The sequence below is a fragment of the Rosa chinensis genome, chromosome 3 (assembly GCF_002994745.2).
Source record: "Rosa chinensis cultivar Old Blush chromosome 3, RchiOBHm-V2, whole genome shotgun sequence".
Lineage (NCBI taxonomy): Eukaryota > Viridiplantae > Streptophyta > Magnoliopsida > Rosales > Rosaceae > Rosa > Rosa chinensis.
Window position 1 is genome coordinate 34,495,717 of NC_037090.1, and position 18,773 is coordinate 34,514,489.

The following is an 18,773-nucleotide window of genomic DNA, read 5'->3' on the forward strand; positions in this document are numbered from 1 at the left end:
CAAACTAAAGTCGAGTTATCCACATGTAGTCGTAACCTGGAAGAGAAACTTCTGAGAAATTGCTGCTCCTAACTACAACTTACAGTCAACTCTCTCGAGGAATAGACTCCAGAAAGAAAGAAGAATAGCTTTCTTCAAGAACTGGATCCTTGTACTATTTTTAAGGAATCTGAAAATGTCATCCTGCATTTTTCTCCTCCTATATTCTTTTATAGGTCGTAACGTTGCGATCAATTGGTTTTAAACCTTCTTATACACCATCTAAGCCATCAATTGTTTCTAAACCTTCTATAGAGCATCCAAACATGGAAAATTCGGTATCTGAACTAAAACATCGCAAATCACAAGCTGAATAAGTTTGGAACTGTAAAATGACTTTGAATTCAACAGTCCCATTCCACCACCCTCCAGAGGGTGGAATTTGACTGCTCTTTACCCACATGAATTTCTTAGTTTAAAAAACCTTGTGAGCAAGTTACTTAATAAAATGAAGGAGCATGTTACTTGCGTGGCATCGAACTTATTTCAAGGATCTGGTCATATGGGATCTGGCTTGGCCTTATGTGGAAAATAGTGAGGAAAGGAAATTGAGAGCAGCAATGTAATTATATAACCATAGGGACTCTCTGAAAAAGATGAGCTTAATCTATAGAAATGCACTAATTCAACAAGCATACACCAATGACGGACCACCTTATACAATGAAAATTGGTGTGCCGTGCCTCTAAAGTCACTAGTTACATGATGAACTCATTATTTTACTTGAGGTTGAATGTACCTAGTGATCACGCAGAATGATTGTTACAACATAAAAGCAAGCATCTTGCACCCAGTCAATGCATCATGAAGAAACTCCGCATCCGTAAGGTAAAAGTGCAGCAGCCACAATCCTACCTTCCTCATTCAGTATGTTGTAAGTTGATATGGCGTTTCTCTGAAACAAAAATAAGAGAATATTACAAACTCAGTGGTACAAAACAACGGATTTTTCCATCAACTTCAACCAGAACACCAATTGCCACACACACACACACACACACATATATATTTACGGTTCCCCAGTAATTAGAAGTTAAGAAGTACAGGCACAAATCACCCAAACAAAAGGCTTAAATAGAGTATGCAGATAATAATTTACCAATATAAACTAAAACAGGCCAGGAATCTGAGGTTGTAATTCAAGTTAGAGAGGTAAATAAACTGAAGAGAGATGGCAGGTTTGGCCACATGGAAAACTGCCCTAGTTGGCACATTTCCTATTAATAACTTTCACCCCAAGTCGCTCTAGATGCTCTGTAGATTTTAAAAGCAACATAAAATAAACCAAATTTGACGTAATTCTTGTATCTTAATTATTGACTAAACACAAGATATCCAAATATTTTCATAATTTCTAGTTGCTCAACCAATAGGGGTAAAGCAAAATACACCTTCAGAGCTAAATCATAAGTTCCTATCACTGATATTGGTGGTCCGGTGCATAATGGACTACTGGGAAAGGAAACTTGAAACCGGGAAAAGAAAAGGTTTTATAAACCTTGTCAAAATGGTAATTAGGTTCGATAATAAAGCAAACACGTTAAGGACCAAATCCCCTCATCAACTTTGATTGTATGAGGTGGGATGCTACTAATCCTTGTGAGTTTAACCTCTGGTTTACAATATATCAATGAATTGAAAAGGGAAACCTTGCCTCTTAACATTACTAAAACGGAGCTGAGAACTTCAACTTGACTTGAGTAGGTGACCATAAGCAGCCCTTTCTGCCCAATAAGCCAGTACACTTAAAAAATAATTGCCGACTTGCCTGATGCATAGTCCTCAGAAGAGAAACACACACAATAGAACTAAATGAACATTAAGATCTTATACATGTAGTACTTATCCTCCAGATTACAGACTGGAAAACCTCACTTTACACTATTGACCTAACAATCCCACACCTGTCGACTGGAAACCTTAGCTTTAGTATATTTAGTATTTCTTAAAAATCTCTCTCTCCCTCAATATTCTGGTCAAAATTGGTTGGAATATTGATCAGTGTAAAGCACTCCTGTCATTGTGACCAGGATTTTTGAGTCCAGCTAATACACAAGTGAAACCACATGCAAAGATTTCAAAGAGATTGTTCTTATAAATTAGTGTCAGAATGTTTCCGGGTATGTAACAATTAAACAATGATTAGGGTTTTTCCTTATCATAGTCTTTTTTCTTGTATTGGAACTTTACTATAGAATCCTTTAACTTTCATCTCCTGCAACCATCTCTCAGCTATACCCATTTTTAGTTTTGTAGGAAACAAACTTGAATTAAAAAGAACATGAGAAACAATACAATAGGAGGAACAAGAACAATCAGATAGAGACTAAGCCACTTCAACATTCCAATCAAAGGAGAGAGCATGAAAAGAATAATCCCTAATCTCAGTAGATACCAACGTCCAAAGGAAGGTTTACAACCAAACTCTCTCCTACAAAAGAATCCACCTCTTCATCCCTTCCTCCCTCAAAAACCTTCCAATTCCTCTCCATCCACACCACCCAAAAGATTCCCAACACACAATACCTACATTAGCACCACAACCCTCTTTTTTTTTCCACCAAAGAGAATTATACCTTTTACTCAATATGGCAACACAAATCTGGTTTTCTAGCTTATACTTGGGACTCCCTAATAATCTTTTTCCACAAGGAGGAAACAGACGATGGAGCAGCAGGTTTAGGGAATCAGAATCCTATTTAAACATCACACACCAATGGAGACACCAAGAAGGCCGTCCCCTGTGATTGATATCACATGTCTACATCCCTCAGTGAGCTATACTCTAACACCTGTAACTCGGGAGGTGCATTGGCCATCCAAACATCTCTCAGCTATATGCGCCTAGGACAAGAATTTAGTGATGCAAAAAGAATACTCGAAGAATAATCTGTTGGGACATCAAGGTTTTTGGGATTGAATATTGGACCTAGAAATGTGTGAAGTTTGTTGTGCTTTTTGGTCTGAGGATTCTTTCTTCTTTGGAATTAATATTGATGAGCATGTGCTCAAATACATGATATCTTCGACTTTCCTATTGCTTCCTAGTTCCTATAATATACTAGAACCTGAATATTGGGTAGCTGTTCTGCCAGGTTTAACAATATTTTATGAAACAAGTGGAGTAGCAGAAAAAATAGCCAGAAGGGTTTAGGACTCCTAATATTTGAAATCAAATAATACTGCAACATCAAATTCTTTTTACAAATATATGTTGCTTAGGAAATTCATCAGATCAATCAAAACATCAAGCGACCACAACAACCATGAAGCACAAGAATAAATCAAGTCAAATAAAGAAAATAGAAGCAATGATGAAATATACCGAGTCAACAGCTTCTAACTTCATTCCAGTAGACCGAATGAAGCGTCGTACTTCAGGATCTACGGGTTCAATGAATCTCCCACAGCCAAGAATTAAAATCTCTGCAATAAAATTATTAAAAGAAGAGGTCCGTGAAAAGAAAAAAAGCAACTGGCCAGGAAATAAGAAGAATCAGCACTATTGCCTTTCAACACAGATGTCAGAACAAAAACAATTAAAACAATGAAGAATATTCGGAATAAAGGGTAACACAAGTCACTTTATTTGTACTATTAGGACAAGAATCAGAAGATGTGTAAGTGTGTAACATAGATGCTGTCAGTAACTATATGGGTCAACAGCAGATATGACAATTTCTTCACATATGACAAGCTATACGACCCAAACTCCAACATGGAGGCTGGAGAGAGAGAGAGAGAGAGAGAGAGAGAGAGAGAGACTACATCCACCATTCATTGTGTTTATGTTTCTATATAAGTCTTCAACTCTTTCAACAGTGCTTTCCTTTCATCTACTCATTTTGATTTCCCTAGGTTCATCACCCACACCAACAATATTCTAAAAGGCCAAAACAGTTAGGCATCCCCTCTTATTTTCCTCAAATTCCATTTCAAATTCTCTTTCTGTGAAGCAGAATTTTCTTACAATTGCCTACCAAGGCAAAAAGTTCAACTAAATCCAGTACTGAATCAAATTATCGGCAGAAAAGAGACTTAATCAAATGGACACCCATAGTCAAAATCAAAGAGGGACTCGATCAGTTTGACATCCATTGTGAGAATCAAAAGAGGAAGGACACAATCAACAGAGGACAAAATCCTTGGGAGGGGGAGGGGAGAAGAGAGAGAGAGAGAGAGAGAGAGAGAGGGAAAATCTCTGCTTTTATGACAGCATTAGTACTGTCCCTCTGCAATCCCATATGTTAACTATTCTAAAATTCTTTTACGTTTTTAATGTTTCTCATTTTAATGCCCTCACTAACTATATTTCTAACAGCAGAAACTTTGAGGTATCCTACTCTCGTCCCTCACTTAAATCAGAATCCTCATTCTACAAGACGGGCTTTTCTCACAATCTCCTACCAAAGAAGTAAGTTAAAACCAAAACCAGCATTACCTAGATTAGGGACTCAAGGAAATGAACATCCATTGTCAAGATCAAATGAGGGACAAAATGCGTACAGACAATAGGACTTAAAATAGTTTTAACAAATGTCATACAATACAATCTCACAGGGTGTAGACTCTTTACAAGCACGAAGTGCAAGGACTACATATAACGAAAAGATTAAGATGCATCTTCGTCCACATTCTCGTTTAAGCAGGTCTGTCTACTTAGAACTGAACCAGAGCTAAGAAACAATACTCAAACAATTGAGCATGCTGGTTTTTCCTCATAAATTCAAACCGCAATTTGCTGGTCTCAGTCATTTCTTGGCATCATATCTTCTAGACGAGTTTGTACCATCTAAAAGCCAATCAAAAGTTCCCTACATAGATTGCTCAGCTGGATGCCCTTGTTTCGTACAAAGGACACCCGACATAATAACACATCAATGCTTCTTATACCGACAAAACTTCTCATTTAAAGTTTGTACAAGGGTGTATTCAAGATACTAAAGCAAATAATTGGAAAAAGGTACATGTGGAATAAAAGGAGCGAAACAAAACAAGAGGATTACAAAATATGAAATTTACCTGGTATAGGCCGCATAAGTTGGAACATTGATAAGCTGCATCACACCACACAAAAAAAGATGACAATTCAGAACAAAATTGGCAAAAACCAAATTTTTTTTTTTTCCAAGCAAATTAGAAAGTTGGACAACATGAAATAGAGAGAAAAGACCTGTCAGGAGTGATATCGGAGAATTTTTTGGGAGCCCAAGACATGAGCATATTGCCAATACAAAGCAAGCTGCCTTCGTAGTCGACCCCATTCACTTTGAAACCTGTGTCGGTGTACCCTTGAAATCGAAGCTGGTCATCCGGAACGTTGTCGATGAGATTGATCTGATCGTACAGGGAGAAGGCCCGCCTGAGAGACGGTAGTGATTGTTGGGCTCGGGTCTTCGGGTGGGCTTCCTTTCGGAGGCTCCGAATCAGGTTCGGTAATTGCCCCGCCACTGCTCCTCCTCCTCTCAACCCCATTTCCCTCTCTCCCTCCCTCTCTCTCTCTCTCGCTCTCGCACACAACACCGTATATATAATACTTCAGCGTGAAAAGACATAAATACCACTTATATTCTTCAGCCAGGAAGACCATTTGATCCGGAAAAGACTTATATACCCTCAACTTCCAAAACACCAAAAACCGGCCGTTTGAACCCCCACCGGCGTCAGCAGAGCGGCGGACCCGCGAGGCCGGTTGGTACCTTTTTTTTTTTTTTTTCTTGGGGCTTTCTATTTTACACCCAGAATGAAAAGGGTACGGTTTTGCATCATGCTTCAGTTTGTACTAGAAGTCTGAAATTTGCTGTACAAAGTTTGGTGTTGAAGAAATATTTTTGTGGGAATAGTTTTTGCATACGAATTGTATCATATTGCATGTTATAGGATAATCATTGTTTAATCAAGTTTGTTGTCTTCATAATCGAATAATTTCCAATGATGCAACTATTGTTGCAGCTAGTGATCGTCAGGGATTGATCTACTTATTTTCCCTTGAATACCAAGCAAAATGCTTTAATACTAGTTTTGATAACAGAATTCGATTCACATCATGCAGACTAGTAATTTAGACCATGGTCCAGGTCCTGGTTATCCCTTATTCCTGAAACTGATTAAGTTTCCCGGACACCCATCATACTATATCGTAAGTTTTTCTTAGGTGTTATCTGGTTATATGCATGTTTATATTTTTGTAGCAAACCTAAAACAGGAGGACCTTGATTTGCACCATTATTAAAGATGTGGTAGAATAAATAGTACGTGGAGTGGGATTATGCATACAGAGAACATCAAATGCCCCAGAAAGAGTCTTCTGGCATGGATTCTAGCCAACAAAGCCTTCCTCCTGGTTCTGCTTCCACTTTGCCAAAGCTCAATTTTGTACATCTCTCACAAGAAGAAAACTAGGCCAAACGACGTACATCTCCTCATTTATGAGTCACAAAGACCACTTTTGTGTTTCTTCTTCAAAGTGATGGAATGTAAGTAGTCTTTATCCCTTTCTACTCCAGAGTCTTTTCCTTGTGATTGTGCAGTAATATGTAAGCTCTTAATGCATATACTTGTATGTCAACAGAGGAAACATGCCTACCAGAACAATTAGGGGCGACCTGTCTGTCTACATCGATCAATTAGGACTATGAATAAGCCTGTGGGTTCAGGGACATTGTAGTAGAAGTGTAGAGGAAATTTCCTCTCCACTTCTCATTTCTTTGTGTGTGTACTTGGATCATTATGTCTCCATCCATTTGCATATAATACTCAATATTCTGTATTTTTTTTTTAGTACAAACTGCATCATATAAAATTTCTTCACCATTGATTGCATACTCTAAGAGTGTTTATCTTAATGGCTGCTTCTTCCTCCTCTTCTTACCGGTATCATGCTTTCTTGAGTTTCAGAGGGGAAGATACGCGCAAGGCCTTTGCTGATCACCTCAAGGCTGCCTTGAAATCCACTGGAATACACACATTTAGAGATGATGACGAGATCAGGAGAGGAGCAAATATCGCACAATAGCTGCAAAAGGCAATACTTGAGTCACCGGTGTCCATAATTGTCTTCTACAAGAGCTATGCTTCCTCAAGATGGTGCCTGAACGAACTTGCAAGGATCATGCAACATCACGTACAGAGCCTATGGACACCAGGTTTTGCCAGTTTTCTATGATGTCGATCCAAAGGATGTGAGGAATCAGAGTGGGAGTTTTGCAAAAGCATTTGCCAAACATGTATTCGAGCAAAAAATGGATAAGGTGGAGGAGTGGCGAAGAACACTCAGTGATGTTGCAGACATGGGAGGGATGGTTTTAGGAAATCAGTGAGTAATTTCATTCTCACTCTCTTGTCAAATTAGCTTCTTCTTTAAAGCTTCCTTCATCAGTGAATCTAATCTTTGTAATGAAGCTTATCTGAATCTTGGTGGTGAAGCTTTATTTGTTTATTTCCAATCAGGCATACATCTTATTATAAGACAATCGCTATTCGTGCGAGGACTATTATTAATTTCAGCAGTTGGTACGTGCATCATATTACAGTTTTAATATCTCTATTTTTCAGGTATGAGTCACAGTTCATCCAACATATTGTTCATGAAACTCTGAAAATGCTGAATGAATCGTTATTTAAAGGTTGTTCCAATATTGTTGGAATGCCCTACCGTGTGCAAAAGCTGAATAGATGGCTGAAAGATGGATCAAATGATGTTGATGTGGCTGTGATATGTGGCATTTGTGGAATTGGAAAGACCACAGTTGCCCGAGTTGCTTATAACCTAAACTTTTACAGATTTCAAGGTAGCAGCTTTCTTGAAGATATAGGAGGAACTTTAGAAGAAGACGTTGGTATTCTTGACCTCCAAAAAAAACTTCTTTCAGATATCCAAAGGAGTGAAGAGACAGAAGCCATAGACATCAGCAGCCCAAATGAAGGAAGAAGCAAAGATCAAACACGCTGTGTGTTGCAAAAGAGTTCTTATTGTTTTTGATGATGTGTCCCACTCTAACCAATTCAATGAAATTCTTGGAAAACGCAGATGGTACTGTCCAGGAAGTAAACTTATCATTACAACCAAAGATAAACATTTGCTGAAAAATCAAGAAATTCCTCATGCAGTATTTGAGGTTGAAAAATTTGATGAGCATGAATCACTAGATCGCTGTAAATCTGTATGTAATTAGGAATTTATTTAATTAGGATATCCTGTAATTATGGAAAGATTTTTTCCTATTAGAGTTAGACTATTCCTTTGTACTTGTATATATACCCTCATTGTGGGATGAATAGAATTATCGAATTAACCCTGAATTGAAGTATTCTTTTCTACTTGGTATCAAAGCAGGTTCAATCCTTTGAACTTGCGCTGCATCCTTTGAATTCGGAATCCCGAAGAACACTACAAACCGCTGCGTACCACCACCGTTGAAATCAAACCATCCTGAATTTTAAACCACCATCACCCTACCTTTTTTCGGACAAAAGAAACAAAAAAAGACTTTTTTTTTCCAAAACATTCATATCCATCTTGAAACCCTTGAAAATCCAATCCTGCGAAAATCATGAATTCCTCAATGATGCAATCAGAGAAACAGGCTATGGGGCATTCGGTAACTACCGAATTTTCTGTTAAGGCTCAACGCAAACAGGGTCCTCCTCCAGGCTTCTCAGGACCTTCTCCACACCGTCCTCTAGGTAAACCAAATCCATATGCAAACAAAAGGTGCATTATCAGTGGGGAATTAGGTCATAGCAAGGAGTGGTGCTATGAAGTGATTGGTTACCCTGATTGGTGGGACTTCACCAAGAAACCGCGAAAGAATCTGGGCAAGGCCGCTGTTGCTACTAAAGAGGAAGTTTACCTAGACAATGCCTCCGCTAATGTAGCGCAGTCAGGTATGAAGGGTAAGATTACTTTTAATAGTACATGGATAATTGATACAGGTGCATCTGACCATATGACCAATGACCCAAGTCTTGTGAAAAACCTTAGACGTTCCCCTCAAGATGTTGTCTCTACTGCTGATGGTACTCCAACTCCGGTCACCGGAGAAGATTCTATTGCTTTATCTGACACCTTAACCCTTGAATCTGTCTTAGTTGTTCCATCACTAGCTTATAATCTCCTGTCTGTTGGTCAAGTTATTTTAGCTCTTGCATGTATTGTGACCTTCTATCCGTCTTTCTGTGTGTTTCAGGACATTCTGACTCGACGGATTCGTGGTTATGGTGTTAAAAGGGGGAAATTATACTATCTGGATCTGACAAAGACTGGAAAGAAACAGAAGCATCTTTTGGGACAGGCTAATCAGATCAACGGGGTAGAGAATGCGAAGGAAGCTGTATGGTTATGGCATCGCCGTTTAGGTCATCTATCCTTTCATTATCTTAAGAAGCTGCAATTCAGGGTTAATTTGATGATTCTATTCATCCCACAATGAGGGTGTATATATACAAGTACAAAGGAGTAGTCTAACTCTAATAGGAAACAATCTTTCCATAATTACAGGATATCCTAATTAAATAAAGTCCTAATTACATACAGATTTACAGCGATTCTACACTCCCCCTCAAGTTGGTGCATAGATATCTATCATGCCCAACTTGTCAACTGAGATGTCAAATACCTTCCTGGACACTCCTTTAGTAAGAACATCAGCTAATTTCTCCTTTGAGTTTACAAATGGAAAGCGAATAACCTTTCTGTCAAGATTTTCTTTAATAAAATGATGGTCAACCTCCACATGCTTTGTTCTATCATGCTGAACTGGATTATGTGCAATCTCAATGGCAACTGTATTATCACAATGCAAATCCATAGTCTTTTTAAGCTTCTATCCCAGGTCTTTCAAGACATTACGAATCCACAACATTTCACAGACTCCGTGTGCCATAACTCGGAACTCAGCTTCTGCACTTGATCTAGCAACAATTTTCTGCTTTTTGCTACGCCAAGTGACAAGGTTCCCTCCAACAAAAGTGAAGTACCCAGATGTAGAACGTCTGTCAGTTTTATCACCACCCCAATCTGCATCTGTGTACCCAACAACTTTCAATTCATCTTTTTTCTGAAACAGTAACCATTTACCTAGCGCCATCTTCAAGTACTTCAAAATACGAAAGATTGCATCCATATGCTCTTCACTAGGACAATGCATAAATTGACTAACAACACTTACAGCATAAGCAATATCAGGTTTAGTATGTGAAAGATAAATCAACCTTCCTACAAGACGTTGATACCTCCCTTTATCAGTTGGAACTTGATCAGGATAGATAGCAAGTCTGTGATTCATCTCAATGGGTGTCTCGATGGGTCTGCAGTCCAGCATCCCCGTTTCAGCAAGTAAATCAAGAACATATTTCCTCTGTGAAAGTGAAATCCCTTTCTTAGACCTTGCAACTTCAATACCCAAAAAATACTTCAGTTGTCCCAGATCCTTCATTTCAAATTCCTTTGACAAATACTTTTGCAATTCATTTATCTCTTTCGGATCATCCCCTGTAACAATCATGTCATCAACATACACAATAAGAGCTGTAATCTTACCACTCTTGCGCTTGATGAACAAGGTATGGTCAGAATTGCTCTGTCTGTATCCAAAGGCTTTCATGGACTTTGAAAATCTTCCAAACCAAGCTCTTGGAGACTGCTTCAGGCCATACAAAGACTTCTTCAATTTACACACCTTGCCAACATCACTTGGGTAATTCTTAACACCTGGGGGCACATCCATGTACACTTCTTCTTCCAAATTCCCATTAAGAAACGCATTCTTCACATCAAACTGGTGCAAGGGCCAATCTTTGTTTGTTGCAAGTGAGATTAGAATCCGGACAGTATTAATCTTTGCCACAGGTGCAAAAATCTCCTCATAATCAATCCCATAGCGTTGTGTATATCCTTTGGCAACCAACCTCGCCTTGTATCCATTAATAGTTCCATCTGCATTAAGCTTCACAGTAAATACCCAAACGACATCCTACAGTCTTCTTTCCAACCGGCATAGGTACTAGCTCCCATGTTGCACTTTTGAAGAGCTTACAATTCTTCATTCATCGCCTTTGTCCATTTTGGATCCGTCAATACATCCTGCATGTTACTAGGAATAGATACAGTACATAATTGATCAACAACAAGTGCATGTGACCCAGAAATCCTATAGTTAGAAATAAAATTAGCTATAGAGTATTTAGCTTTGGCTTTGATATATGGTTCATATTGTTTCTTAGGAATTCCCTTGGTAACCCTTTGTGATTTCCTAGGTTCGACACTTTCTAACCCAGAAAACTCATTACAGTTTAGGGGTACCTGAGGTGATCATTCTGATAGGGATCTTCAGTTGGTGATGCAGAAGGGGAAATATCTTGTGTGTGAGCTTCAGATATGTCTTGATTTTGATTCAAACTATCCAGAAAAGTTGTCTCTTCGGTCTCGGAATTCATAACACTTCATTTGGCAGTCACATTCTGTTCGGCAGTCGCATTTTCTGTTTCAGAATTCGTAACACTTCGTTCGGTAGTCGCATTGTCTATTTCGGAATTTACAATGCTCTGTTCGGCAACAGCATTTTCTGTTTCTGAATTTCTACTTTCAAATCTATCCTCCAAATTTTCCAAGTCTTCAAAGACATCAAAATCAATAATAGAACGAGGATTCCCTTCACAAGCTCTCTCCCCCTTAAGGGAAGACTGAGAAGCTCCCCCAGAGTAATAAGGCTCAGATTCACGAAAAGCAACATCAAGAGAGACATGTACAGTGCCAGTAAGAGGATCATAACATCGATAACCCTTCTGGAAGTCAGCATAACCAATAAAGATACACTTACGGGCACTGGGATCAAGCTTGCTGCGTTGAGGCTTGGGAATATGAACATAGGCTATGCACCCAAACACTCGGGGCTCCAAATTAGGCATAGAAGGGATGGTCAAAAGTGTATGAAGCTTCTGATGAGGATTCTGAAACTCAATCACCCGTGAAGGAGTACGGTTGATAAGATATGCTACTGATTTTACTACTTCTCCCCAATAGGACCGAGGTACATTCATGCCAAACAAGGAAGCACGAATAACTTCCATCAATTGCCTGTTCTTCCTTTCTGCTAAACCATTCTATTGAGGAGTATAAGAATTGGAGGTTTGACGACGAATTCCATGTGACCGGCAAAACTCAATTATAGGGCCATTCACAAACTCTCCACCATTGTCAGGCTGAAACACTCTAATGGATTTTTGATACTGAGTTGCCACCATTTTGTGAAATTTGGTAAACATCCCAAATCATCACTCTTATTCTTCAGTAAAGATACCCATGTCATGCGAGTACAATCATCAATAAACGTTACATAATATCAAGCTCTAGAAGGAGAAGGAATTTTCACAGGACCCCAGACATCATAATGAATTTTCATAAAAGGAACAGGACTTTTATTAAGACTTGGTGAATATGAAACACGGTGGCTCTTGGCTAGTTCACAAATGTCACAATGGAAATCCAAATCACTGACAACAGAAAACAAATGAGGTTGCATCTTCTTAAGATAACTAAAAGATAGATGACCTAAACGGCGATGCCATAACCATACAGCTTCCTTCGCATTCTCTACCCCATTGATCTGATTAGCTTGCCCCAAAAGATGCTTCTGGTTCTCTCCAGTCTCTGTCAGATCCAGGTAGTACAATTTCCCCCTTCTAACACTATAACCAACGATCCGTCGAGTCAGAATGTCCTGAAACACACAGAAAGACGGATAGAAGGTCACAATACATGCAAGAGCTAAAATAATTTGACCAACAGACAGGAGATTATAAGCTAGTGATGGAACAACTAAGACAGATTCAAGGGTTAATGTATCAGATAAAACAATAGAACCTTCTCCGGTGACCGGAGTTGAAGTACCATCAGCAGTAGAGACAACAACTTGAGGGGAATGTCTAAGGTTTTTCACAAAATTAGGGTCATTGGTCATATGATCAGATGCACCTGTATCAATTGTCCATGTATTATTCAAAGTAACCTTACCCTTCATACCTGATTGCGCTACATTAGCGGAGGCATTGTCCAGACGCTATTTCTCTATAGTAGCAACGGAGGCCTTGCCCAGATTCTTTCGTGGTTTCTTGGTGAAGTCCCACCAATCAGGGTAACCAATCACTTCATAACACCGCTCTTTGCTATGACCTAGTTCCCTACACACAATGCACTTTCTATTTGCATATGGATTTGGTTTACCTAGAGGACGATGTGAGAAGCCTGGAGGAGGACCTGGTTTGCGTTGGACAGCCATAACAGAAGATTCGGTAGGTATCGAATGCCCCAAAGCCTGTTTCTCTGATTGCACCTTGCGAATGTAAGCATAGCTCTGCTCCAAGGAGAATTTAGGTTCCTTGCATAGGATTTCTCCACGCACCTGATCATACTCTAGGTCAAGTCCACTCAAAAACATGTGAACACGCATCCAGGACATCGCTGAGGTCTCTTGAACTACAGCTGAAACATTATCATTCTGAGAGGCCACCCTTTGATCAATCTCCTGGAACATCGCCACTAACTCATTATAGTATGTAGGAATAGGCTGTCCATTTTGCTTTGCTTTAAAACACTTCTTGTTCAATTCAAAGATCCGGGTTTCATCAGAATCATCATAAAAAGTTTTCTCTACAGCTTCCCAAATATCTTTTGCAGTAGGGAGATGAATATACCAGTTCATAAGAGAGGACTCCATGGAGTCAATGAGCCAACTTTTCACCTTTTCATTGTCCGTGGCCCAAGCTTCATACTCTGCAGAATTTATGGCGGGTTCAGCCTTCACTCCGGTCAGATAACCAACCTTCCCTTGTGCTCCAATGCGCATCCGCATGAGAGGAGCCTATATGGTGTAGTTGGATTCATTCAAGACAACACTTGTTGGGAACGCAGAGTTGTCTTGTTGGGTGGTGTAGTGGTGATGGATGACTTGTGAGGATGGTACCATTGCCTTCTCAGGATTTGACTGTTTGCCTTCAATTACAAGTCCAGCCATTGAGGAATTTGGGATTTTTGCAGGATTTTCTAGGGTTTCAAGATGGATCTGAATTTTTTTTTGAAAAAAGGTAGGGTGATGGTGGTTTGGAATTCAATGTTGGTGGTACGCAGCGGTTTGTGGTGTTCTTCAGGATTCAAAGGATGCAGCGCAAGTTCAAAGGATTGAACCTGCTCTGATACCATGTTAAACAGCGACAAGCGTGGCCCGTGGCCTACCATTGTAAAGATACTGTCCCAACTTAACCACCCGATAGGTGTTGGGTTTTAATCACAAAAGGCCTCGATACAATTGGGTGAGATCCACCCACTTATAAGTTATATTTTTATTTGTCACTTTTCCAATGTGAGATCTTTCCTCTCCAATATCTTTCCTCTCCAATACGCCCCCTCACGTGCAACCTAACTCTAGGTCTGCACGTGAAATTAATTAATCCAATTTCCACATTGGAAATTGGGACACAAGTCTCCGATATGAGACTTGGTCATATACAATCCAAGACCCACATTGGACACTAGGTAATTTCGATGGCAATACAAGGAACCCCAATTTGGGCTCATGATACGTGCCTACGTGGAGACGTAATTGGAGAAGGACCCGCTCTGATACCATGTTAAACAGCGACAGGCGTGGCCCGTGGCCCACCATTGTACCGATATTGTCCCAACTTAACCACCCGATAGGTGTTGGGTTTTAATCACAAAAGGCCTCGGTACAATTAGGTGAGATCCACCCACTTATAAGTTATATTTTTATTTGTCACTTTTCCAATGTGGGATCTTTCCTCTCCAACAAGATCGAGCTTTTTTGCTTGCGTGCCTTTGGAGAAGCCCATCCTTTTGAAGGTTTCCAGGAGATATCAAGACTTGCAGTACAATTATCCGGAGGGCTGCCATTAGCACTTCATGTTTTGGCAGCATGCATGCCTGTCTAGAAAAAGTGTAGATCTATGGCAAAAAACATTACAGAAATGCAGTCCTGCTCATTATGGCGGAATCCAAAATATTTAAGTCAAGGTAAAGATTCTTAATTATATGATGATTAGTCCATGGCAGAATGTCATTCCTTTTGTGATATCCTTGCAGCATGATCTTTGAGTAGAGGCTAAACTTGTAGAAGGAGAGGGCGTGGTTTCTGTTAAATTCAGCATTAGAAAGATATACTTCATTGAAAGTGAGTGAGAACACAGCCTTCTGCATTCATCCTCATCCTGTCATAATTCAGGGACCTTTAGCAAATTCAATCGACCTTAATTTTAATTACCTTCGTTCATGGAACTGGTCCTGCATTTTCCTTAAACTTTACATCTTTAGTTTGATAAGTTATGTGACCACATGAACTATTTTTTGAGCTTAAGACCATTTGCGAAGTCATGGGGCCAACGTCATTTAAATTTGCTGCTACTTCCTGCATTAACAGGCAAACATTTTACAATAGTGCAATCAGATGAACTAATTAATGGCCTTGTTTTATTTGCAGATTAGTGGTGGCCTTTGCCTCAAAATCGTCTCTGCCAAAATTAGAGGCCGAGAGACTTGCGGTCCAATTGTCTTTCTTGATATGCAGGCGTGCCAACTCGCGGCCAATTGGCCAAGCGAGGTTTTGATAAGATTTGCGCTTGATCTGATTTCTTTCAAGTGACTGTAGGCCGAGAAAGGAACTGTCTCGGCTGCTGGGTTCTCTTGCCTTTGTTGCAAGGACTTTCGGCGTCTTCACCGATGCTGCTTCTCTTTTTTATTTTTTGATATATGTTGCAGAAAGTAAAATGCGAAAAGTGAAAAAGCAAGAATCTAAATGCAAATTAATTAAATTGCATGAAATTTAAAGAGACTGAAGAGTAAATTGCAAGAAAGATAAAGTGTAGAAGGTAAAAAAAAAGATAAAAATTAAAGTAAGCTAGAGAAAGAATGAAAAGATTGATATGGTAGAGAATTTGATGTATTGATTTTTAGTTGTGTTGGTCAAGGACCCTTTACAATGACCTAGGAGGGTCGTATTTATACAATCACATACATAAGGTTTAGGAAGTAAATTACAATTAAATTAAATGAATTTCAATCTTAATGACCGAAATTAAGATATGCTCCATATTACTTCATTCCTTAACCGCACTATTACTACTTCCTTCTTACAGCGCCATTATATTTGATTTGTTTTAATTTCTGCAATACTGTCTTCAATGCCTTCAAACTCAATAAAATCGCAGCATTAACTATATCAACAAATAATTATCGCCGTTATTTCTTTCCATTCTAATTTCTTCTCCAAAAGTTGATACCTAATAAAATCTCATAAAATGAAATTTTATTGAGATACCATCAATAAAAGCACCATATTTTCCTCGTCTATCGGCCAAAGATTTAAGGGCCGATTTACCAAAATCGGGTACAAACAAGTGGCCAATGGATAACCAAGATATTTCTCATTTTCTCTTTCTGTCTCCTCTTTTCTACTATACTCAATCAATGGAAAACTATACTCAATCAATGGAAAACTGCTTTAGGCCCAGTTTGGTATTATTGCTGTGAGAAAACTTAGCTATAAAAATTGCAACTGTAAAAATAATCAGCTGTTAATTAAAGGGGAAATGATCATTTACCCAATTTCAGCTTAAAAATTGCCCACTTGCTCCACTAACAGTTTTTTAACCTCATTTACCCAAAACATTCTAAGGGATTATTTTCCTAATACCCAATTAATTCTTTTTTTATTCTTTTTATTTATTTTTAGGATTTTTTGCCCTCTCCTTCTTTCTCACTTATAGAGAGAAGTCATCCTCCACCTTGCTGTGCTCCGGTGACCAGTGGCCGGCCGCGGTCTCCAGCGACCGGTGACCGGAGTGCGGCGTCCAGTGACCGGAATTCGACAACCAGTTACCGGAATCCCGAATCGGACTGCCAGACTAGTAACCGGATTCCGGCGTCTGATTTTATTACCCCCCAATAATCATATTATTGCCCCCCAATAATCATATTATGACCCCCCAATAAACCTAATTATTTTGGTTAATGAATCTAGCAGCATTTTGTTGAAATGACCTGTAATAAATGAACCACAGTTAAGACATTATTGCGGGGCAATAATCTGTCTATTGCCTCCCAATAGACCACCCCAAAAATCACCAGTTTCTATCATTGACAAATTATTGTACTTTAATAAACTCAAAACAACATAAGACTTATCAAAACTCTAATTTCAATGATTAATTAACCACAATTAAGAAATTATTGGGGGGCAATAATCTGTCTATTGCCCCAATAGACCACAATTTCGACGTCGTCTGAGACCTGCAAACGAAGCCCAGACCAGATTCCTGCGTGGAGAGCTTCCCGGACATCTGAGAACAAAACCGGCGAAGCCCAGAGGGGTTGGGATCATGGAGTTGGATGGCGTCATCCTCTGGTGGTCTGACGGTGGGACAGAGCAGCGGCGGTGGAGGCCGTCATCGACGGTGGAGTAGTGGGCGTGGTGGCTTAGAGAGAAAGAGAGAGAAAGAGAGCCTGAGACGAGGTTAGAGAGAGAGAGAGAGAGAGAGAGAGAGAGAGAGAGAGAGAGAGAGAGAGAGAGAAATCGATGAGGGGGAGGAGAGAGAGATATGAGTGTAATTTGTTAATTAAAATGAGAGCAATACTGTCAAACACTGTTAGATTGAGTAAATGGGGTTAAAAAACTCTTGGTGGAGTAAGTGGGTAATTTTTGGGCTAAAATTGGGTAAGTGGTAACGGCCCCAATTAAATCAATTATGTGTTTGGTAAATTGTATTTATAAAACTGCTGTGAACATTGAAAGAGTGTGAGTGTGTGTTAAATTTTGTGTAAAAGTATTGTGGTTGTTTACAATGACCAATATGGACATGATGTTCCTCGGCCAAGATAATAATATGTGATACTGCACAGTGCTCATGGTCGAATATGAGGCGCAACATCAAATTCTTTTTACAAATATATGTTGCTTAAGATATTCATCAGATCAATCAAATTCTTTTTACAAACATATGTTGCTTAAGATATTCATCAGATCAATCAAAACATCAAGCGACCACAACAATCATGAACCATAGGAATAAATCAAGTCAAATAAAGAAAATAGAAGCAAGGACGAAATTGGCTTCTAAATTCATTCCAGTAGACCGGATGAAGCGTCGTACTTCAGGATCTAGGGGTTCAATGTACCTCCCACAGCCAAGAATCAAAATCTCTAAAATAAAATTATTAAAAGAAGAGGTCCATGAATGAAAAAAAGGCAACTGGCCAGGAAATAATATGAATCAGCACAACTGCCTTTCAACACAGATGTCGGAACAAAAACGATAAAAACAATTAAGAATATTCAGAATAAAGGGTAACATAAGTCACATTATTTGTAGTATTAGGACAAGAATCAGAAGATGTGCAACATAGATGCCGTCAGTAACTATATGGGTCAACAAACTTCCAGCAGCTACGACATTTTCTTCACAGATGACAAGCTAAAGGACCTGACCTCCAACATGGAGGCTGAAGAGGGAGGCAGAGAGAGAGAGAGAGTGAGAGAGAGATGCTGCTTATTTAGTAAATCAGCCGAAAGTAAACCCAAAATACTACAACCACCATCCGTTATGCTTATGTTTCTATATAAATCTTCAACTCTTTATTAGTGTTTTCCTTTCAACTACTCATTTTGATTTCCCTAGGTTCATCACCCACACCAACAATATTCTAAAAGCCAAAACAGTTAGGCATC

General features: G+C 39.2%; 2 protein-coding genes across 3 annotated transcripts; one reads left to right on the forward strand and one right to left on the reverse strand.

Annotated features, from left to right (window-relative positions):
• Window positions 1–610: 610 nt before the first annotated feature.
• Window positions 611–5,531, reverse strand: LOC112194993 (NADH dehydrogenase [ubiquinone] 1 alpha subcomplex assembly factor 3). Its single transcript, XM_024335267.2, has 4 exons — window positions 5,213–5,531; window positions 5,062–5,096; window positions 3,365–3,465; window positions 611–934 (listed from the first exon to the last, which is right to left on the reverse strand). The coding sequence occupies exons 1-4, from the start codon at window positions 5,512–5,514 to the stop codon at window positions 842–844; spliced, it is 531 nt and encodes a 176-aa protein (XP_024191035.1). The 5' UTR covers window positions 5,515–5,531; the 3' UTR covers window positions 611–841.
• Window positions 5,532–6,304: 773 nt separating this feature from the next.
• Window positions 6,305–8,134, forward strand: LOC112194994 (disease resistance protein RUN1-like). Of its 2 annotated transcripts, XM_024335268.2 has the most exons (3): window positions 6,305–6,515; window positions 6,937–7,354; window positions 7,594–8,134. In XM_024335268.2, exons 2-3 carry the CDS (start codon window positions 7,281–7,283, stop codon window positions 8,018–8,020), a joined length of 501 nt encoding a protein of 166 aa, XP_024191036.1. In that variant the 5' UTR covers window positions 6,305–6,515; window positions 6,937–7,280; the 3' UTR covers window positions 8,021–8,134. The 2 variants fall into 2 exon arrangements, with proteins under 2 accessions (XP_024191036.1, XP_040373105.1); XM_040517171.1 differs by lacking the exon at window positions 6,305–6,515 and having other exon boundaries at window positions 6,873–7,354.
• Window positions 8,135–18,773: the final 10,639 nt, after the last annotated feature.